The sequence below is a fragment of the Limulus polyphemus genome, unplaced genomic scaffold, assembly GCF_000517525.1.
Source record: "Limulus polyphemus unplaced genomic scaffold, Limulus_polyphemus-2.1.2 Scaffold23, whole genome shotgun sequence".
Taxonomy (NCBI): domain Eukaryota; kingdom Metazoa; phylum Arthropoda; class Merostomata; order Xiphosura; family Limulidae; genus Limulus; species Limulus polyphemus.
Window position 1 is genome coordinate 287,818 of NW_013665633.1, and position 24,864 is coordinate 312,681.

Sequence of the window (24,864 nt, forward strand, 5' to 3'; positions counted from 1 at the left end):
CATCTGGCCATGCCAGGCGCTGTAAATAAATAAATTAAAATCTGTTTTAGGAGTAAGTCAGAAAAAAAAATCTAGTATACATAATGTGAAGCTCTAATGAAGAAATTATTTGAAAAAAAAAAAAACTACTTTTGGGTAAAATAAACATTTTGAGTCATTTTAACCAAAACATTTACGAGCAAAGTTTTTAAATACATTGAGTAATAATTTTGCTTTGATGGAAATTTCGGTTTATTATATTTTGTTCATTCAGACACAACAGAAACATTCGACGTTGAAATTTATTTTTATACTTGAATTAAGAGGCACGGGTGTTTTTTTACACGGTTTAATCTACATATCTCTGTATATACTTGGCATTCGTGAAGACCTACGTATTGAAATAGTAATGAAATACGCAGTTTTTCTTCTATATTATTCCTATTTTATAAAGTATGAGATATTATAGATATAATTATTTTGATTAAAAAAACAGTCCAATCAACTTTTAAAAAGTAGCCTCAAAGAAGTATTATGTGTAAACCCGAAACCTATAGGAATCCCCAGAGTACTTCCCAGTCAACCAAATAGAAAATGGAACCTAACTGACTGTGTTATTTGCTATGGTTTTATTACAATTTGGAACGCTCTAATTGGTGCGCATCTTCGTACGTCATTTGTCGGTGTACATCAAAGAGAAAGTTTTCTGTCTCTTGGTGAAAGAACGAACGTAATGACGTCTACAAAGTCTTAGTAATTATCCACTCTATCATGTAGAATGTAGAGGGATTGGAGCGGTATTCGTGTAGAGAGCTGGAAACACCAAACGCCATGATTTTTGTACGCATCTTGACAATATGCTTACATGAAAGATATTTTATTTGATAAATTTTTGGGCAAAGCTAAGTTACACTGAAGTTTATGTTCTCGGTGTAATTTATATGGACTTGTGGACTTTTAAGGGTATTTATTTTAGTACTTCATCAATTGACTAAGGTCAAAAGTTTTCTGGATGGTTTACCTCAAATATCCAACATTACTCAATAATTCTACAAGTTCAATTCTAAGTTGTGTTTTGTTTATATTTTTTTATTACTAGGAGAGGTTACTTTATTTATTATTACTTATAATTACTTTATTATTTATTTTTCCATTGCTCGAGACAATACAAACTGATGTTAACGTACTTGTAAGTTTTTATTTTGCTACTTCAGCTACTGCCATCTGTTGATAAATTGCGAAAAATATGCCGAAGTTTAAGATACTGTAGTTACTTTCAGTAACAACAAAAATTACATAATCTGTGCATTAGGATTGGTGTTATTGGAAAGTTTCATGTTAAACAAACAAACAAACAAACAAACAAAAAATTAGAAAAATAATGAATTATAGTAAAGGCATTGTTCCTCGCGGTCATGACGTTCAAAATTTAACATTCGAAGGGAAATAGAATACCCATAATTTCCTACAACAAGTATTTTGGTTTTACAAATTATAATGGTAGGTAATTGGGTTTTAAAAACCCAGGGTGTTCTAGAATCAATCATTTGCCTCTTTTGAGGAATCGTGGGACAAAGGAACAACGACAAAAAAAAAGTAATGATAATCTAAGTCCTGGAGAGAAAGCCAGACTGATCTTGTCGACAAAAGCAACTTTGACAACCAAACGACAAACGGCTTTTAATCAAGAAGGTAGGAATCTATAAATCCAACTAGGATAAAAACCCATCAAATTCATCAGTCTCGAAGCAATTCTTTAATTATTCGTGATAGAAGAGGGAGTGATGTTTTCTGCTTGGACATCGGTCTGAATGGCTTGGTCTTTGAAAGAACGCATGGCGATGGTTGTCTGACACCTGGGATAGAGCTCTAGTTTCGGTTTGGTCTTGCTACCTGTCTGTGGTATGAGAGAGGGAGGTCTATGGAAGTCGGTGTTTTTTTCTCTCTATGTTTTTTCTTATCCCTGAAATGAAATAAATACAAGAAACAGCCATGATTAAGAATAAACCCAGTTATCTTGGTAGATGTTACTATAACTTTCATGAACTGAGTCAGTTTTCCGATTTTCTTTGAGCTGATTCTGTGGGCAACACGGATTTTATGGTGGTGTCTCGTGCTCTTGAGAATGTTGGAGTTCCTGAGTAGTAATGGATAAGTCCACGTTCCTCAAAAAAAAAAGAATGAAAGGCTGATTTTGCTGCGTGGAGACCGGCATGGAACAGATGGGTCAGAATTCTATAGTGAACGTAGGTATTCGTACTATTCCGGAGTTTGTGGTTGAATAAAGATTCCGCCCCTGTGTAAAAGTTTGGTTTTCTTGGCGTTGATCTTCCTGCCATTATATCTGATGTTATTAAATAGTAAGTTATTTATGTTTATCGGATTTTATGTAGGCTGCGTTTAATTGTTTCACATAAAAAACTGATAAAGAATTTTGTACAGAGGGTTGACTACATTATATTAAAATGATTTTGAATGTGTAAGCCAGTAAGTCACGTGATAATCATAGATAATATAACGTTGCGGTGGACAAAATTACATTTTGACATAGGCATTACGCATGTAGTATGATGTTCACTGAAAAATTATCGCCTTTGGGAAGGGTATGTAACAGCCCTTTTTGACCCAAATACTTATACACTCAAATCACAAACGTGTGTTCAGATTGGGAATTAAGATTTTCCAAAACAGGGATATCTCTTATACTTAATGGTATTGATAAACAAAGAACTATGGATCAACTTGGGGAGCCAGGACTGTCCACAAACAGACATGCAACAGGTCATATCTTAACCGTAGTAACTGTAAGTGTGGCGGTTTGCAATATGTGAGAATACACGAACACAAGTATCAGTTACAAAAGGAGTCTATGATTCACAGGCAACAGTAAGCAACATAATCAAAAACCAGGTGCTGTAACGATGTTGTGAGGCTTTAAAATAGATTTAGTATAACGTACTCAACTTTTTGTATTGCTGTAGTGTTAGGTTATTTCTAGTGTTGTTTTTATTTCTTTGAAAAGTATATATTTTTACAAGAAAGTTCAGTAGCATATTTGTTCAAATATTATATTCAATAATATCATAGTTAATGAATGTGATAGGGAATCAGTCGAAGTGGCCCGGCATGGCCAGGTGGTTAGTGTGCTCGACTCGCAATCTGTGGGTCGTGGGTTCGAATTCCGTTACTGAACACGCTCTTCCATTCAGCTGTGAGGGTGTTATGATGTGAGGATCAATCCCAATATTCGTTGGTAAAAGAGTATCTCAAGTGTTAGCGGTGGGTGACGTTGACTAGCTGCCTTGCCTCTAGTCTATCACTGCTAAATTAGGCATGGCTGGCGCAGCTAGCCCTCATGTAGCTTTGCATAAAATTCACAACAACGACAAACAACAACAATTCGATTTATTTCACATATTCAGTCTTCTTTTGGGAATGATACACTCGATTCTCTTTATCTTCAAGGCCCTGGCATGGCCTGGTGGTTAGGGTGCTCGCCTCGCAATCTGCGGGTCACGGGTTCGAATCTCCGCATCCCCAAACATGTTCGCCCTTTCAGCCGCGAGGGCGTTATAATGTGACGGTCAATCCAACTATTCGTTGGTAAAAGAGTAGCCCAAGAGTTGGCGGTGGGTAGTGATGACTAGCTACCTTCCCTCAAGTCTTACACTGCTAACTTGGGGATGGCTAACGCAGATAACCTTCGTGTAGCTTTGCGCGAAATTAAAAAAAAACAAAAACTTTATCTTCAAATCGTAAAATCTTCAAGGGGCAATATCTTCTTTTAAAAAGGGGAATTTAAGTAGCGTCTTCAATATGTGGACTGAGTTTTTCTATGGACTTCTCTTTCCGCTTTTCATGGTTTTCAGACAACGTTTCGATATTCATGTTGAGTATTTTATGAGGTGCTATCATTCATGTTAAGACATGTTAGAGATAAAACCTGATTTATAATAAATGTATGAAATTAAAACACGATGACGTCTGAGTTCATTATAAGCTTACTCCTGACAAGTATACCTGTTTGCGAAATTATAAGACGATTTATGTTTCTTAATGTAGAAATTTTCCCATAGATGGCGGATGTTTCACAGAACCTTACGTTTTCATCTGACTCGCAATATTATTCTCATGCTAGAAAACAAAGCTGTCTGTGAGATAATTTGTTTGTTTGTCAATTTTTAGTGGAAAGCTACTCGAGGGCTATCTGCGCTAAGTGTTCCTAATATTGAAAAGATTGTTCTTTGGGTGTTGATAAATACAAATCTTCAGAATAAGCCATCTTTGCTGAACTCATTGTGGTATCTAAACCGTTGAGTCACCGGGGGGGGGGGCATTTTGAAGTGATAGACAACAGGAAAGGCAGTTAGTCAACACTATTCTCCGTCAGCTCTTGGACTACTCTTTTACCAAAGAATGGTGCGATTGACCGTCACATTATAATAATCTCAAAGCTGAAAGGGTGAGCATGTTCGGCGATGGTTTCGATCTCACAACTGACAGATTACAAGTTGAGTGTCTTAACCGCTAAGCCCCCTTTGAGAGAGAAAACATTATGCATCTTAACAAAGTTAATATTAGATCAAGAAAAAACGTAATTGTTTGTTTTTGTTTTGTTTTGCTGAGTAAATGTAAAAAATGTATTTTATGAATATTTAAATTGTTAAAGTTATTTAATCTATAATACCACTGAACATATGAGTAAATAAGACTGAATAGATATCTATGTTTCTTTTGTTGTTTACGTTTTAGGCGACAAAGCAATCCTTAAATCGCATGAAATATCATGTGGTTCGTTTAAAATATATTGTGCTATTCCCTCTATGATGGGAAGCTATAAATGTATAAAAAGCTAAAGACGAATGAAGAAAGAAGAAGGCCAACATTAGTGATCAATGGGAAAACATGTGTAATGGATTATTTAAAATGTAAAATGCTAAGAAAAAGGTACATAGTTATACAAAGTTAAATACATACGCGTACAGCTTTAAAACGTTTCATCATAAAACGTTGGTTATAGCATTTCTTACGTCTCCCCCCCCCCTCCAACCATTAAAAACAGAAGTTTTCGCCAGTGCGTTTATAACATAACCGGTAGGTGGCTCCACCACTCTTTAAAATATAGGATTGGAGAACAGCTGGTGCTGTCATGTAACTCGCGCATCTGACCCCTTCGCTTTACAACTGTGTTTTAATTTAATATTCAAGCCCGCCCACTGTGTGCAAAATTTTACCCATTGCACGTGCCTGGTTACTTGCCTGTCTATTATCTGGATCAAACTGGATGAGGGAAGATTCCAATTCAGTACGTCACAGTTCTGTGTGTTTGGTAGCGGTGACAGTTTCTTCTTTTATACACAATAACATGAGGCACCGTATCTGTTCCCCATTGATGACGTTTTTCTGTATTTTTCTTTAAAAGATTAGACTCGCTAGAGCTTCTGTAATCCCACAGAAATTCTGTAATTGTGCCTGATATTGAAAATTTTCTAAATTTATCACAAAAAACAGCACATTTTACATGAAAAAAAAAGAGATCAACAAGTGTATTCAAGTTTTACTCATTACACAACGAAAACAACTATATTTTTGAGTGATAAATATCAGTAGTAGAGTTTTAACTAAAGATGTTGTTTTCATTGTCCTTACTTGTAACTGTCTAATACTTTGTTTGTTTGTTTGCAGTTAAGCACAAAGCTACACAATGGGTTATCTGTGCTCTGCCCACCACGGGTATCGAAATCCGATTTTTAGCGTTGTAAATCCACTGTGCCATTGGGGGGGGGGGATTTAGCGTTGTAAATCTACAGACATAAGGCTGTGCCACTGGGAGGGGGAGGAAAGCATGTCGAATGCAAAATACTGTGAAAAATGCACGTGAAAACGTTCAGGTTCTCGGGGCATCAGCACATATGAAACGGCTACGACATCTGGTGACACATGCAAGGCGACAGTAAATTCCTTAATATTGGCATGGATCATTACATAGGCGAGGAAGCGGTTCCTATCCAGACACAGGTTAAGTAGAACGTGAAAGAAAAGATGCTGAGTCCTACTGCTAGAAGTCAGCAAATTTCTTATCGTTATAACCCTCCTACTTTACTGAATCTGATTTGACAAATATTGGCTTGCTAAAACTAAGTAAATCTAGCGTTCCTAAGGTTTTTAAAGCCAAGGAAAAAAAAAGACCTTAAAAATGTCAAGTATTATTCAAAAGTGAAGGGAAAGTGTAAGCAGAATTGACTATTTTTAAATGTAATAAAAATAGATATAAAACAGATAAACTACACTTGATTAAAGCAGTCAAACAATCAACACTAAACAAATAATCTCGTAATTAACTGTTTGAATTCTTTTCGGTAATGAGCTATAAATGCATCAGAGCGATATTTCCAAATTTAGATACTGAACTTTTTTTGGAAGATAAACCATTGGTATGGTATCTTTTCTGAAAATTTTGGTTTAAAATACATAATGGATTTTTTTTTTGCGTATCCTTCCGCCTTAGAAGCCCCCTAGTGGCGCAGCAGTATGTCTGCGGACTTATACCGCTAGAAATCGGGTTTCGATACCCGTGGTGGGCAGAGCACAGATTGCCCTTTGTGTAGCTTAGTGCTTAATGACAAACAGCAACAACCGACTTACAAACGTTCAATAAGATCCTTTATTTGCGATATATATTTCGCAGTTAAATTCTGAAGAGAACCAAATTCCTTTGTTATCGCCAGTATTGCAAGTCGTGTCCTATAATTCTCTAAAATATTTGTTTTCAATTAAAAAGTAATGAATGGATCTGAACTAATGATAAAGTTAACTTAAGATACTATACTAAAAAAACACCAAATTTTAAAACGAAACAATATTTTTTTTATAAACTTACAATTTTTGTCCATTTTTGACGTGTTCTATTAAAAAAATCTTTAATTGAAAATACTTTTAGTGAATAAATGTATTTAAAGTAAATATACTTAAATAAGTAAATGTAGTAACTGAATTAGAATAATTACCTAGTTTGTTATGGTGTTACGTTCAAACGTACCGTTCTCTACTTATTTGTATATCTATTAGAAATGTTGGCCCGGCATGGCCAGGTGGTTAGGGCGTTCGACTCACAATCTGAGGGTCGCGGGTTCGAATCCCCGTCCCACCAAACATGCTCGACCCTTTTAGCCGTGGGGGCGTTATAATGTGACGGTCAATCTCACTATTCGTTGGTAAAAGAGTAGCCCAAGAGTTGACGGTGGGTGGTAATGACTAGCTGTCTTCCCTCTAGTCTTACACTGCTAAATTAAGGACAGCTAGCGCAGATAACCCTCGTGTAGCTTTGCGCGAAATTCAAAAACAAACAAACAAATTAGAAATGTTTAATTAAAAGACGTATTTTGGTAACTCTCACATTTCAAAGATATCACATGAGAAGAGGAAAAAAATAATTCCTAAATTATTTTATAAGTATTATGAGTTTAAGAATATACCATTCTGCACCGGGTACTGATAAGGTTACTGTTACAGATATGGTCATTAGATCAATAGTTTCTCTTGCAACTAAAGTCGGAAACACAACCAATTTCTTGACGAAAACGTTTCCGGAAGAAGAGCTATTCAGAGACGTGATTGGAGTCCACAACTAGAAATAGCTATTTTTGAAGAAAACAGTAGCAGCACGCTCATCTCGATATATAGAACTGAGAAAGAAAATATTCAAAAGAACAAATCCGTAAAATGTTTCTATAATGCATTTCTATGCTCTCAAGTTTAGCCTCCTCCATGCGAGAAGACATCCAGCATAAAATAATAGGAACTTGTTGGTTGTCTGTTATTGAAAGCAACGACTCCATTTTGTACATTCTTCAAAGACCACTCTGACTTTAGCAAGAAAAAAAACAAAATGGGTGGGTGGGGGGTGGAGGATTTTTGAGCACTATGCGTAATAGAATTTTTGAATAGAGATCTCATAACGAGAACAAGCCAGCTATTGGACTAGTGATATGTTGTTCGTATGCCATTACCACAAAATGGCGCTTCACAACTTAGAGCAGTAGGTGCACATTAAGAGTAAGATCGAGTCCTACTATTCCCAAGTATTGGCGGTGGGTGCTATTGACTAAGCTTCCTTCTCTATAGTCTGTCAGCTCAATATAAGTGAGGACTATGTATATATAGTCTTTTGTATAGTTTTGCGCGAGAATTCTGAAAATTTCCGAAGAATTTCATAACAATAACCTCAGGTATTTAATTTTGAAACCTAATTTAGTTTTTTCTTTTGGCTTTTAATCAAGTAGAGACAAACGTATCAAAACACATTTGTATATAAAATACGATTGTGCTCTTAGGAAACGTTTAATGAAAATGTACAAGCTAGTTAGGTTCGCGAGTATATTGCGAATCTAATGACAATGCCATGAACTATATGACCTTTACGAAGTTAAATTTCAAATTAAAACAAATATATTCTTGAAAGGATTGTTTGTTTTGAATTTCGCGCAAAGCTACACGAGGGCTATCTGCGCTAGCCATCCCTAATTTAGCAGTGATGGACTAGAGGGAAGGCATTACCTCCCACCGCTAACCCTTGGACTACTCTTTAACCAACGAATAGAAGGATTGACCGTCACATTATAAAGCCCCCACGGCTGAAAGGGCGAGCATGTTTGGTGGGACGGGGATTCGAACCCGCGACCCTCAGATTGCGAGCCGAGTGGTTGAAAGCCGAAGCGGAGGAAATAATATATCATTGTAGATTAACCATATTTCAAAAATATGCACGTGCATACTTATAAACCAGTTATTAGTTACTCTTATTGAAAACAGACTATCAGACTGTTTCAATGTGTTCACTCAAAAAACGTAATCCAATTTATTTTAAACTTTTTTTGAATATCAAGACTTTAGCTCCAATCACATAAGGCCTTAAACTTGTAATAATGAATGAAGTAAAATAGTGTTAACGTATTAGGTCTAAAATTTGTGATAAAAATGACGTTAAGCGCAGATGTTTTTTTTTTCACTACTCTTGACAGGTCCATAACAAATTCCAAATAAGAGGTGTGTAAAAATAACATTTGAGATCTGTCTTTTGTCTCACACAAGCTACTTCCAAAGTTAACGTAATTTTTGATTGTTTGTTTTTAGAACAAAGAAATATTGGTTTATTTTGTTGGTTTGTTTGTCTTTTGCATTTTGCGCAAAGTTACACGAGGGCTATCTGCGCTAGCCGTCCCTAATTTAGCAGCTAGTCATCACCACCCACCGCCAGCTCTTGGGCTACTCTTCTTTTACCAATGAATAGTGGGATTGACTGTCACATTATAACGTTCCCCACGGGTAATAAGACAAACATGTTTGGTAACGGTATTCGAGTGACCTAACCACCTGGTCATGCTGGGCCCAGATATATTGGACTACCTGCTGAGTCCACCGCGGGGAATCGAACTGGGAATTTTAGCGTTGTAAATTCGTAAATTTACCGCTGTCTCACTGGGTGACGACGTGATTTTTTTTTAAATCATATTTTATGACTAATGGTTTCTAATGCTTCGTGAACGTTTGGCGTCTAATCCATAATAGTAGCATATTATTCGTTGGATTTTTTTAAATCCTTATATTTGCTATTTGACCACTGAAAGTATTTCACGTCACTCAATTTACTCTTTGAAGGAAGTCCGTCTGTTCAAGATCGAAATATTTATTTGAATTTCAAAGAAGTCAGGCGGTAGTAGAAAGTTATTTTCCTGCAAATTTTTAAATATATGGATTTAAGAATATTTCAAAACAAAACAGATTTAATTGCCCTTCGGCAAGCAGATAATTTTGCAATCAAAATCTATTAACTGCACAAGAATCTTGATTATGCTTTAATAAAAGTTTTCTCACGGATGAGGCAGGATACACAAAGTTTTTCTTTTCTGCTGACTTTTAGCGGTATTTGTACAAACTGATCTGTAAACAGTCTCTTCAAGAAACATCTTGGCTCCTCTTGGGTAGTTTATAAGGCAGCAGTCATCATTATAGAAGGGAATGTGTTTTAAAGTTCCATACATATATATATATATATACATATAAATAATATGTTAAACTATAAATAAATATAAGCAAAAATGATGAGCTCTAGAACATTTAATCTCGTAATTAATGTTGACAAATTTTGAGTTTGATTTAAATAATATCTACATGTGTTGAACTTGAAATATATCATAAACTGTAATAACATGTATATAATATTTGCTGACTTAAGTAGTCAGTCCGTTAAAACATATAATATATATTTGTAGTTGTATTTCATCCTAAGCTATAATAACCATTAACTAGATAACCATTCCTATACAGCATACAGAATTCATTGAAGGCGGTATTCATTTACTGCACGTAATAATTGTTGGGTTGAGGTGTTACACTTCGCTGTACTAAGATATTGTAAAACTCGATTTTTTGCTTCCTTGGACTATTTATCGGTAGAGAATAGGTCTAAAAATGTTATAGTAACCGATATTTGATAAAAGTACGACAATCTCAGAAATCAAATGCAACAGTGACGACATTTTAGCAAAATATTGGGGGGGGGGTGCAAGTTTGTTTGTTTGTTATTAAGCACAAAGCTACACAATGGGCTATCTGTGTTCTGCCCACCACGGGTATCGAAACCAGGATTCTAGCGTTGTAAGTCCGCAGACATACCGCTGTGCCACTGGGGGGCAATTTTATAGATCAACAAAAACCTATAACATTAAACCCTACACATTATGCATGCATCAAAAAACGCCTGTGAGACGCTTTTCTCTTTGCTTCAGTTGCTAATGGTTAGAAATTGTTAATCAAAATGAAGTGTCTTAGTAAAGAAAACTTCAGAAGAGTATCTTTTTGAAAATTATTTAATATTTTAGCTTGTTTGTATTACAGATGCGCCACATCGAAACCCATGGATAAGATTTCAGAAGAGTATCTTTTTGAAAATTATTTAATGTTTTGGTTTGTTTGTATTACAGATGCGCCACATCGAAACCCATGGATAAGATTTCAGAAGAGTATCTTTTTGAAAATTATTTAATGTTTTGGTTTGTTTGTATTACAGATGCGCCACGTGGAAACCCATGGATAAGACATTAGCACCATCTGATGTTATAAAAGTAATTGCTCGTCTACCAGGATATGGTTATCTTTATTATTTTCTTGACATAATGAGTTAAAGCAGCTTAAGCTCAGATTTTAAAATTTAATTCAAGTATATTTACAGAGTCCAGAAACATCTCAAATGATCATTTGTCTTCTTTATTTTAAATAGAAAATGTCAAACAAGTAACTGTAGAAAGCACGAAATAAAGAGACTTTATCACTAAGCATTGAAGTGACTATCTTCTATGTGTAATATGAAATTTTCAGAATCTGTTACCTATCATCAGTGGTATATTGAAAGTTTATGAATTCATATTCCATATTCCCATTAATCGAGAAGTCTTTCAATTTCCATCCTATATTCTCTTTAACTGAAGAGACGTTATATCTTATATTACCAATAGTTGAAGAGCCATTCAATTTCTACCCTAAACATCAATTAATTGAAGAAGACTTAATTATACATACTATGTTTCCCTTAACTGTTGATTTGAGAATTTAAGGGCTAAGTGTGAATAGTTGTTCCTTATTTTGAACTGATAGACTATAGGGAAAGCAGCTAGACAACAGCATCCACCCGCCAACTCTTGGGCTACTTATGTCTGACCGAATAGTGGAATTTTAACGTCACTTTTACAACGCGCACATGGCCCCAAAATGAGGAGGGAGTAAGTTTTTGCGGCAAGCAGACCAAGAAAACTCGGACTTACAGTTCGGGCACGCTACCCACAAGGCCACGTCCGTCCCATTCCGGTAATTCAAGAGTAATCAAAGTGTATTTAACATCTTCAATACCCGAGAAAATGTTAGAGAGTCTGAAGTAATGAAACATCTTACACTTTTGTATTTTATTAAATTAAAAAATATATCAATCACGAACTGAAAAAGTAATAGCGTTTGCTTTCTTTATGTACATGCGAAACAAGATGGAAGCTGAGACAGGTTGAAATCAATACCTAAACTTTTCACAATGTGACAAAGTGAAAGTTAATTCTATAGCACAGTGTCATTATAAAAACGATTCGGGTATATGAATCAAACCCAAGCACCCCTTTCACGTATATTATACATATGGATGTGTGTCGTATACAAAGTCATATATGCCACAACTTTGTTCCCATTGACAAGTCTATAGTGTATGTTTAAGATAAGTGTACAGGTTCTGATGTTTTTTATTAGGAATCCCTGCACCTGTGGCGGTTGAACGGTTCTCTTTGAAATTTATTTTGTCTCAATATTAATATTCACTCCTTAAAATCTCGTCTTAAAAGCGTAACGACCGCACAACTTCTATTTAAATACCACATGGCTTGATTAGCGGACGAGAAATAACTTAAGTAATTTTTACCTTTTTCTAAGTCTGCTTGAGTTTAACAAATCATTTCTAAACATCACGTAAGGTTGTGAGAGTAAATAATAATCACGTGGAAATTAAAATTAAATTTCAAACAAAGAATGATAAAAAGAACTGAGAAGAGCTGCAACGATATATTAATTACTTTTGCTATTTCACACACACACACACACAATATTTGTAGAATTACAGATGAGGTGCATCTCCTTTTAAACACATTTTTTTGGACTGTTTATGCACCAAACTGCTTGTGGACTTCGGTGATTAAAGGGTCCCTGAAAACATACAACTAACGTACAAATACTAAACAAAAGTAGTAATTACTGGAATCAACTGAAATAGTGTCATCACTATTTCAGTTGATTCCAGTAATTACTACTGGATATTCCAGTATATTTTATACATAAAACCAGTGATTTTACCCAATATATATATATATTTTTACACTGAGAGTGGTATAAAAGGTAAAAACATAACATTACATAATACGATGACATATAAGTACCCTACCGGTACTGAATGGTACTAAAACAAGTTGGTAAACTGAATCTTTATGACCTCTTTAGTATCCTTAATGTGTAATTAATGAAAAATCAACTCCTGAACCTACTGTTATCATTATGTTTTTAACTGTATATGGCAATGACTTCTATAACACCAGGCAAGGTGTGGCCAAGTGATTAACTTGTTGGGATGTGAATCGAAGGGTCCATGGATCGAATCGTGGAGCAGTTTAACACACTTCTCACTTTCAGCACTGGGTGCCTTATAATAATGACAATAAATCCCGTTATTCGGTTAAAAGGGACGAACCAAGCCCTTGTTACGGTGGTTTGGACTGGTTGGCTGCCTTTCTTCTAGTCAGTATTTTAAAATAAGGGACGACACAGCTATATCTGGACCCGATAAATCTTTCACGAACCCACTTGGCTCTCATGCGCATATAGCGCTATTCAGGATGAAGATTTGAATTCTATGACCTTTATGATTATCCAAATCTCAACTGGTGTCAAGAAAATAATTCATTCGGAAAAGTTCGTGAGTATATATCCATCCGTTTCCACATTATTTCCGTACGATAAAATACAGACAAACAGATGTTACTATACTCTACCTACACTTCGATAAATCATTGATATCGCTGTTGTAAATGATCTTTCTATAGTAACCTTTATTATATCATTTATTGTGTCGAACAGCCTGTAGAATTGGTGGTGAGGTGTGTGTTATGGTGTGACGTTTATAACAGCTATTGAGTGATAAATTTATACAGGTATTTTTGAACCTCTTTTTCTTTTATGTCGTTTTACATAAAGATTAATTAGGAAATGCGCACTAAATATAACAAGATTGAAAACTTCAGATGCCCGAATTTCTTGTCAGTAAGGAAAAACAAAACAATTCAGTGAACTGAGCTTGCTATACGAACAAGAAGATGAACCCAGACATCCACGTGAAGACGAGGCAAGTGGCGTGAACTATAATAGTCTTTTAAAGTACTCTATAACAAACAATCACATAAATAACCATGATCGGTTATAAGCGTAAAAATTACTTGAATATCAACCTTAAAACTTAGAGTTTTCTGAGTAAGTTTAGCATTTTATATTTGAAAATTAGAAATGGAAATGTCTTGTATGGAAATGGAAAGAAACGACAATGAACCAATTCTTATGTTTTAATTTTTTCTCAGATTGTGAACATTACCAACACTAGTAAACGATACGAGGATAATGTAAGTACTTAAAGTACATGTTACCAGTATCTAGGTAGGTGAATGATTAGTGAAACAGCGTCAGTTGGAAGCTACCAGCATTGGATGGATACATTCATTAGTTTTCTTCGTTCAAACTGCCTCTGAAAACTTTATGATGCTGTTCGATAAACCTTTCAACTAAGCACATTGTTAAACTACTTGAACCGTCTCACCTCTTGATATATTCAGAGACCAGGATAACACAGAAGCGCTGTCTAAGAAATGCAATTTTACCAAGGGAATTAAACATACCGTTTCATCTGAAAGTTTTACAGCTGAGTTAAATCCCTTTCATTTTTCTTAAGATGGTAAACAAAATCGAAATATAGCTTTTATCCATATGCCGAAGCAAAGGATCTTGAACAAACTTATTATGACTTATAAAAGATGTTGATGATGTTCTTTAAGCCAGGTTTTTTTTTATAAGCCTCCCCTTTCTTTAATGTTCCAACGAAGAGTAGCGTCATAAAGGAAAGAAATTAAATTTATGGCCACCTACGCATGTTTGACAGACAGACAGACATACGCCAACGTATTGTGCCGTTGATGAGCCAGGAAACTTAAAACATTGGTTATCAACCAAATCGATCCGACCTCTTTCTAAGGACATGTTTCATAAATATCTACGTAATCAGACTTTGCTCGGATAGAAAGGGTGGGCTTTGCTCATTTTATCAAAGTCTTCCAGTGAACGTTGAAACTCGAGCCAAAATAAAATAAAAAATCTTGGTTACTGAAACCACTGAATCTAACGTTTCGGCATTTGACGTGGAAGAACCAGTTTCATTTCGCGATACAAAAATATTCCTGGTTGTGTCAAATTCATTTTGAAAAGCAACTTTATACAGAGCAAAGCTAACACTATGTTCTTGTACTTCGCATTAATAATTACCTCTTACAACATTTAGGTTAACAAACCATCAGTTTAGTGGAACACAGAATAAGATTCTTATATATAACACCTCACATATAAATACATGTGAAAACAGGGGCTAATTTCGTACAGTCCATATTGTGTATCCATGTGCTATAAAATACAAAATATTAGCCTATCAAATCATCGTTCTATTCTTTAGGTACTTTATGACATAATGAAATTATAGATAGTATGCATAAGATAACATTAAACGTAAGTTCAATAACATTAATAATTATTCCCGCTTCAATGAGCCACAACTAAAAGGAATTGACTTTTCCTTATATAATTTTCCAAGATAATTCAAGAAATGTGACTCGCATGCATGCATTGATAAGCACGATTACAATAGCTTAGTACCTGAACGACACTTTACGTGATATACGATCTAAATGATCAGGTAAAAGACGCCTAAGACTCATCCATACCTAATTTTGAGCTGCTGACCAGAGGACAATCAGTCTGTGGTACCCGCCGCCTATGAGACTGTTCTTAACAGAATAGACGGAATGACTGTCATGGTAATCATGTCTCTACAACTCAAAGTGTAGAGCGTACTTAGAGGCATAACGCGACTCGAACCTTGGATCTTTAATATGCAGCCCGACGCGCTAACCACTAGGCCACGCCCAGAAGCAAAAGGTGTAATTTCTTCAAGAAAAGATAATAAAACCTTTCCCTATTTATAATGTTTAGTGAACCTTAAACCCTGGGAGCAAAAAGTAAAACTTGTTAAATGTTTCTTATCGTCAGTGTGTTATATGTTTTGTGTCTACCTATTTTAGTGTGTTCCATAGATGTCATTCGAGATATTTCCTACTGTCTGTTCTATATATATTTCATTTTTTAATGCTAATTACTTAAATCAATTTGCTCGCAAGAAAGTTTAGTTTGTTTGGGAAGGATAAATTCAGGAGAAGTACCAAGGGATTCAGATCCATCTTACTCGAAATCTTTAATTTAAATAATAGTTTTGAGCGATTATTTTTTATTATTTTAGAAATTCTTTCAAAACCCCAGAAGTAATATTTATCAATGTTAAATAACGTGATGTTTAATTCATTGTTCCTACAGATAAATAATGAAAAACGACTTTCAATTACTTAAGGAATATCCATATAAACCATTCTCTTTTCCACTGTAATTTCTAGAAATCTAGAAACATCTAATGTATTAGAACATTTCAATATTTTGTTAAGATACACCTAAAAATTTACGTTTATCAGGAACTTAATGTATAATGTGTACACATTTTAGTTTTTCCGAAAAAACGATTTTATTCGAGAGGACTCCTCTTTTGTTCCCAATGTATTTTCATAAACTAGAGAAACAAAGACTAATATTTTTGAAGTGTAAATTTTTTCTGAAGGCTTTTTTCTTGCTTTTCTCTAATATAAGAAAAACGACGACGACAACGACAAGACGATGACGACAGCAGTTATACATCATCACTATGGTTTGTGTCCAAAATTTATTGCCGAGCTCCAAGGGAATCTTACAAATCTTGTTCCTTGTAAAAAAGAAGAAGAAGAAAAAAAAAGAAATTCGGCTTAACTTCTCTGAAGGCGTGCTGGCATGAAACCAGTACAATTTTTCATGAACGGAGATCTTTTCTAACCACGAAGAGCTCCAATTCCCCATTTGCTAATTCACTAAAAGCCTCTAAACAAAGTTCATGAATAATACAACATACAGGGAAGATTTTCTTTAATTTCCTAGATATAACTATTCTTTCAAACGGCATTTGTGCAAAACAATTGACAGATAGATACAAATATATAAACAAAAAGAGAAAGAGACAGAGAGGCATATTTATAGGTTAAAAGACAGACAGAAAGACATATATAGGCAGAGAGCTACAGAAAGACATAAACAAACAAGAAAACAGAAGAAAAGCATATTAAGATAGAGAGACAAACAGAAATGTGTATATAGGCAGAGAGCTACCGAAAGACATAAACAGCCAGGAAGACAGAAGAAAGGCCTGTTAAGATAGAGAGACAGACAGAAAGGCATATATATAGGCAGAAAGCTACAGAAAGGCATATACAGAAGAATACCATACTAAAGAGAGAGAGAGAGAGAAGGACAGAAAGGCATCTAAATAGAGAGAGAGAAAAAGTTATATAGACAAAAAGATAATTAGAAAGAAACATAAACAGGCAGATAGACACGTCATAAGAATAGGTAATCAGATATATATTCATTTATATTTTGACACAAGAATATTATGAGTTTAAAAATTAGAATTGATAAAATATAGAGTTTGCGTAAAACACTGTCATTTGAGAGTGTGTTTATTCTGTTGTTTATAGGGTAGTATGTTTATTTATTTTTTGCTTGTCGTTCAGCACAAAACAATGGGTTATCTGTGCTCTGGCCACCGAAGGTATCAAAACCCGAATTTTAGCGTTGTATGCCTTCAGACTTACCGCTGAACCAACGGGGGGGGCAACATGTTTAACAATAACATTTGATCTTCATTTGTTAGACCCTCTCAACAAGGACATTAAAATTAGAATAAATTATCGAAATGAATATAGTGAGAAAGAATCTCACAAAATTATTATAAAAACCTCACTTTGGATAGTAAGCTTAATATTGAAGATAGATAAATAAAGAGAAAGAGATAGTGTATTAAAAAAATTTACTGGCAGGTAAACCACTATTATTTATTGTTTTTTATTTTGTTTCTTGTTACACAAGAGGCTATTTGTGCTCTGCCCCCGCAAGGGTATCGAAACTCAATTTCTAGCGTTATAAACCCACGCACTTACCGATGAGCCACCGGAGGCCACTATTATGAAAAGATAAAATTATATATTGTACCTTTCAAAAGTAAAGATGCATTTACTTTGGAGATATATTTGAATAACGGGTCTCTTTTAAAAATACATTTTACTGTCTTATATTTGTAATTATAACGCAGTGAATTTGAGAATCTTGATAATGGATAGTGAAATGTTACTCAGTGGTATAGCCACCGAGTCAACTTCCTGTTAGCTTTTCCTAGAACGTGTGTTAAGTGTTAAAAGTGGATCCTGATCATCACATGTCCCAATGCTTGAACATTATGAGGGACGTTCAGAGAAAACAACGTGATTTCAAAACGCGCGATGACCCGTTGTAAAGATTAGCTCCATTTTATGGTGGATGTTCGCACTTAACGACTTCTATTACGTACTGACTATAAACACGTTAACTAAGAAACCCAACGTTTACGTGCTGTTAACTGGCACAAATGTATAGAAGCAAAACCATTAATTAAATATATAGGCATGCAAATTTAGTTTCCATATGAATTTATGATAAGAAGAAACTCAGCGAAAAAAATTAATTCATTATCAGGTCAATATGAGTCTTTCTCTATTCTTTCTTTTTTTTTTAGAGAGAGGAGGAATTTAATTATTTCTCTGGTGTTGCTTTTTCTTCTCCTGTTTCTAAGTGTGAGATACAAAGCTAAACATAATCTCTGTATCAGTTTAATTAAAACTAACTAAATGGTATTATACAGATACCTGAGTAACGATGAACTACAACTGACCAACTACTGTCATATTTTAGCATACTGAGAAGACAGTCTTTCCTAAAAAAAAGGACGTTTCCGGTGTTGTCTTACGGAGATCAAACAAATAACACGCAAAAACGGTATTGTGTGTCAGTGTTTTCTTATAGCAAAGCCACATTGAGCTATCTACTGTGTCCACCGATGGGAATCGAACCCCCAGTTTTATCGTTGTAAATCCGAAGACTTACCGCTGTCCCACCGGAGTATAAAATGGCATTGACTACCTTATAACTGTGCATTTCATCACCTGTCGCCTCCCGTTGGTTCAGCGGTAAGTCTGAGGCTTATAACGCTAAAAATTTGATTTCGATACCTGCGATTGTTTGTCAGAGTAAAGACGGCCCATTGTGTAGATTTGCGCTAACAACAAACAAAACATTAACTGTCTGTATACCTGTTCGAGCAAAAACAAGTAAATCTTTAAATATCTGTACTGAATACTTCAATTTTGAACACGTATTCCTTAGCCCCTGAATTTGTACTTTTCATGTAGCAAAAAGTTCTCCAACACACATTTAACTGTTTCTTTTAGCGAAAAACGAAATGCGCATGCGTTATATTGTGTCATCTGCCACTAAACTAATGTTTGAATAGGTCAATTATAGGTACACTTAATTGAAAAACGCTTATTTGATTATCGTGACCATGTTCAGTACTTCTATCTATAATTTTTAACCAAAACATCTTGGAAGAAAATAATATTTTTATTCATATTCCCTATAATTAATAATAACTCTGACTAATAATAATAATAATAATAAGACTATTGGAAGTACACACGTAAAAGTACAATTATGCCTAAATATTTCAACTAAATATTAGCTGATCTACCTATACTGTTCATAAGAAGATAAAAAATTACTTTGACCAAGGGTCGCACAGATTCTCATTGAATGAAGATATTTTTCTCTATCTTTTTCTTTAACATTCACTATTGTCTATCTCTCTAACAGTTTGTTTTATCATCTCTTTTCTAATTCATACCAGCTCTTCAGAGATTATCAATGTAGTGAGCTCATAAAATAACAAACCGCAACAAAAGATACCTATCAGAATTCTCAACTGATTTCAACAAAATTCCCATTTTTTTCCCATGCAACAAATAAGCGCGTGAAGACACGCCAGAAAGAATAAAAACGACAGTTTTCAATAGGTCAGACGCGCTAAACAAGCTTTCTGTTAATCCTGGGTGGTGCTGTTTTATGGGTTATGGAAGAATTTATGAAATTTCTAAAGCAACTGATAGGATAGATAGATAGATAAAATCAACTCCACTTGCTTATGAAATGCCTCTTTCTTAGAACGATGGAATGTTTAAACATAACTGTCATCCAGAAGTCCTAAATTCAAGGAATAGACATATGTGAACCATCATAGAAGTTGTTTTATAGATACTGTAGCATGTTTCAACAATACTTATCATGTCTGTCCAACGTACAGTAGTCCGTGCTTCATCATCAGCAAGACTGTACAAGTATCATTCAGTATGAATAAAATCATCATAGCAGCGGAAGGGCTTACAGGTCATCAATTCAAAACATCATAAAGTAATTGACAAATAAAGAAACTAAAACACAAAAAACAAAACACCTTTATTTTCAACCAATGGTCTTACGTACGAGCGCGTAGACACCTCTCAAAAACGTTCTTGTCAAAACAGCTTATAGCATTTTTTACTTTAGAAGACCAGAAACGATTTCATTTTTTATATAATGTCTTCTTTTACTTTTACTCATTCGTTTGATAAAAAAAAACATTTATCGTCGAGAAGACAAACAAGTCTTCGAGCGATTTTTTATTATTTGTTTATTTTTCAAACACGAATAGAAATTGCTTGATTATTCGGCATATAAATGCTACACAATTTGCCCAACGCTGGGCAAATATACACAAAATTTCTTACAAACTCAATAAAACGACTCCATTCACGCTTCTTTAAAGCTTCTTCGTGGTGCGTCTTCGTTACCAAATATTTTTAGAGGTTTTCTTTGTTGTTGTTGTTTTGTTAAAATGTCTTTTGTTTGGCAAGTGCTACAATTCGATTATATTTCAGAAAACGTAGACGTTGATGATTTGTTCGTTTGTTTCATAGCTCTCTCGGAAAGCTCTATCTGTGCATAGCTGTCTCTAAAATTTTGAACTGATAGATTACAAGGAAAGCAGCTAGTCAACAGCACCTACCACCAACTCTTAAGCTACTCTGTCTGACTAAATTGTGGAATTTGACTGTCACTTTTGTAACACATCCATGGCCACAAAATGCCGATCATTTATTTGCTGCAACTGGTTGCAAATTATGTATCCTCGGATTCATAGTCCCAACAAGCTTCCATCAAGCCACGCCTGGTTCGTACATTGATGGACACTTTAACATGTGATTTTATTATATTTACATCATAATCTACTGATAAACGTGGTATGGGTGGATTATGCATGCTCTAAGTCAATAGGTTCTTGCGCTGAACTACAATTTTCTAGTGCTACTATTTAACATATTTTTCATCATTTTTATTCTCTGAAAAAAGTGAGCATTTCACACTTTAAAAAATGTTGTTCTAAGATATTTAAATTCCTCTTGTTTGTTTGTCGAATTTCACGTAAAGCTACTCTAGAGCTATCTGCTTTAGTTGTCCCTAATTTAGAGGTAATAGAATAAAGGGAAGACAGCTACTCAACTTCTTTATCAACGAAAAGTGAGATTGCTCATTAAATTATAACGCTTCCACTGCGGAAAGGACGAGCATGTTTGGTGACGGAATTTGAACCCGCGACTCACAGCTTATGAGTCGAGTGTCCTAACCACCGGCTAATACCAGCCCTAAAATCCTCCAAAATTTCATATCAAATGTTCGTAAGATTATGGTTTTTGTTCTAAATTCGAAATGTTTTAATAATATAAAAATCTTAATTTGTGTTGTACCTAGAAATATTAAGGCACGCTATAAATATTTTTAGTGCACCACACTGGTATGTGTGCCCTTTGAACTATTTCTTCCTTTGCCAATCATGCTAAAGTCTGATGATCATGATTATGTACTATTGTTCCACATCACGATTTCCTTTGTAACAGTTATAACAAGCTACAACGAAAGACAGTGAGGTTAATCTTAGGTCAGGCATTTTGACAAACCTTCCACAAAACCCCACTGTACGTAGCTGTACAAGTTATAAGCAAATCTAGAACACAAAACTCCATTGGAGATATTATAGGAGACTTGATAAGCACGTGGTTCTTTGACCATCTTTATCCTGACTGATTTCTAGTTGTGGCCAGAAGCGTATGAACTTTTAACAAATGAGTCTTTTATCAACTTAAAATCGTTTTTCATTATCTTGTTGACACTACCAGGAGATATGCCCAGCTTCATCGCTATGTTTTTGCTTGTGTGCAAAGAGCTCACCTTGTAGATGAAGCTGTTGCCCAAGCAGAACTGCATATAGAACAGACGGGAAATTTCAGTGAACCAAATATTATGGTACTAAACATGTCGCCCGTGGCGCCACGGCTGGCACTTGCATCGACATGCCACTGCAATAATGCATACACATTTTTCACATAAAATGCATTTAACTCTCTGTTCACGCTTTTTAAATACGCCTTAAAATATTTCTCCCATTATAAACTCAGTCTATGGTTATGTAAACAGTGAACAGTGAATCTAAACAGCACATAAGTGCTTGTTTGTTTGCTGAATTTCGTAGAGAGCTACTGGATGACTACTTACTCTATCCGTCCTTAATTTTGAAGTGATAAACTAGAAGGAAGGCAGCTAGGCAACACCATCCATCGCCAAACATAGGCTACTCTTTACTAACAAATAGTGGTACTGAGTGTCATGTATAACACCACTCCCCTACTGCTGCAAGCGTGAACATTTTCGGTAGTGAGGTTCGATCCTGCAACTCGCAGGTTGCGAGTCAAGTGCCCTAACCACCAGGCTATGCTAAGTGTAAGTGCTTGTAAGGACAGTGTTTTAATTACAGAAACAATGTCTCTCTATCACGTTAAATCGCGGAATACAAGAATAAATGTATCTCTACCACATTGAATCACGGAATACGAGAATAAATGTATCTTTACCACGTTCAATTACAGAATACAAAAATAAATGTATCGCTACCACATTGAATCACGGAATACGAGAATAAATGTATATTTACCACGTTCAATTACAGAATACAAAAATAAATGTATCGCTACCACATTGAATCACGGAATACGAGAATAAATGTATCTTTACCACGTTAAATTACAGAATACGAGAATAAATGTATCTCTACCACATTAAATCACGGAATACGAGAATAAATGTATCTCTACCACATTAAATCACGGAATACGAGAATAAATGTATATTTACCACATTAAATTACGGAATACGAGAATAACTGTATATTTACCACATTAAATTACGGAATACATAGGAATGATATTTCACCATTCTATTCTTAATACTTTTTTTCAAACAAATAACCCCGAATGATAAGTCTTACAAAAAGTAATTTTCAATTCCCTAAGTTGTCAAACCATTCGATTTCATTTATTGTATTTTTTCACAAAGTTTTATTGTAATACATAATAGGTGTTTTCACTATTATAAACTGTAATACCAATACTCATTGTTTCGTTTCTAGTAAAGCCGTTTTACTGCATGTCTTCCTATTGGCTTTATGATTTTTTAGTGCATAGCTACACAACAGGCTATTTGTGCTCTGTTTACCATGGGGAAAGGAATCGAACCCCGGATTTAAGCTTTATAAGTCCGTAAATTTACCACTGATCCAAAAGTAGTGAACAGTTTATTCTTTCTAGGTTTATATGACGGTATCACATGTTGTTGATTTCTTTTCAGAATTAATTTTCTATTGGTATGAGAGATGTATAATATGTCTATATAACACAATCAAACCTTCAGCATATAATAAAATTGATATGATTAGATTTTCTCAAAGCACCTCTTGACTTTCGCTCTATAAAAGTCATGTGTTTAAAACGTTAACAAGTAATTGTGCTTTACAACTCTTTGCCTTTTTTTTAGGTGTTAATTAGCTACAATAATAATGCGTCCAGAACAAATACAGAATTTTCACTCCAAATATATAAAAAATTTTAATTATAAAACTCTTTGGTAAAATATAATAAACAAGTTTTATTTACATAAGCAAATGCAAATAATTATGCAAAATTGAAGAGAGAGAAAAAAAAAGCCTTAAACCTCTTTTTCATAATCAGCAGAAAGAATGATAGTTAAGGTATTAAATTTTAATGAGGTGGAGCATGTAGTAGCATGTTAGATCGATATGTCTATTTAATGCCATCTTTCATATTAGTTTGCTTGTTTGTTTTGAATTTTGCGCAAAGCTACACGAGAGCTATCTGCGCTAGCCGTCCCTAATTTAACAGTGTAAGACTTGAGAAAAGGCAGCTAGTCATCACCACCCACAGCCAACTCTTGGGCTACTCTTTTACCAACGACTAGTTGGATTGACCATCACATTATAACGCCCCTACGGCTGAAAGGGCGAGCATATTTTGTGTGACGGGATTCGAACCCGCGACCCGCAGATTGCGAGTCGAGCGCCCTAACCACCTGGGCATGCCGGGCCTTCATATTAGTTTATGTTGATCTTTCTTTACCTAATTGAAAAAAGGGGTATTTAAGCCTTTCTCTATGAACTGCGTAATCTGTAGCCCTCTAGCAAGGGATATTTTTAAACCCAAAGATTTACATTATGCTTTATGATTTGGTTCTGTTTTTTACAACTTGTTTGTCTAGTTCAGACTTCTGAGCAAAATTGTATATTCATATGTATACACAAGAGTTAACTGCATATAGCCGTCCCTAATTCACTCACGACAACTAAATGCAGAGCAAAGTGCGTTTTTGCAGTAAAGAGTTGCGAGCCACGAATTTTCGGATTCAAATTCCTGGCACAATAACAACTAAGCAGCGTCCCATCCAGTTTATTTTACAGACATATATAAATATATATCAGTAACTATAATAGAATTATAATTAAAATAACGATTCACATCTCGTGTGTTTCCCGATGGATCAGCGATAAGTTTACGGATTTACAACACTAAAATCCGGGGTTTGATTCCCCGTGGTGGACAGAACTTAGGTAGATCATTGTGTAGTCTTGGATTAAAACAAAATAAACAAACGCAACTTATTTAT

General features: G+C 34.9%; 1 protein-coding gene across 3 annotated transcripts in view; it reads left to right on the forward strand.

Moving 5' to 3' along the window:
- The window catches only part of LOC111085605, a 56,896-nt gene extending 45,606 nt beyond the window's left edge, over positions 1 to 11,290 (forward strand). For all 3 annotated transcript variants that reach the window (XM_022384985.1, XM_022385001.1, XM_022384994.1), the window contains one exon: positions 11,048 to 11,290. In XM_022384985.1, coding sequence (XP_022240693.1) covers positions 11,048 to 11,082 — 35 coding nt within the window. In that variant the 3' untranslated portion in view covers positions 11,083 to 11,290. The remainder of the gene's footprint in view (positions 1 to 11,047) is intronic.
- Positions 11,291 to 24,864: the final 13,574 nt, after the last annotated feature.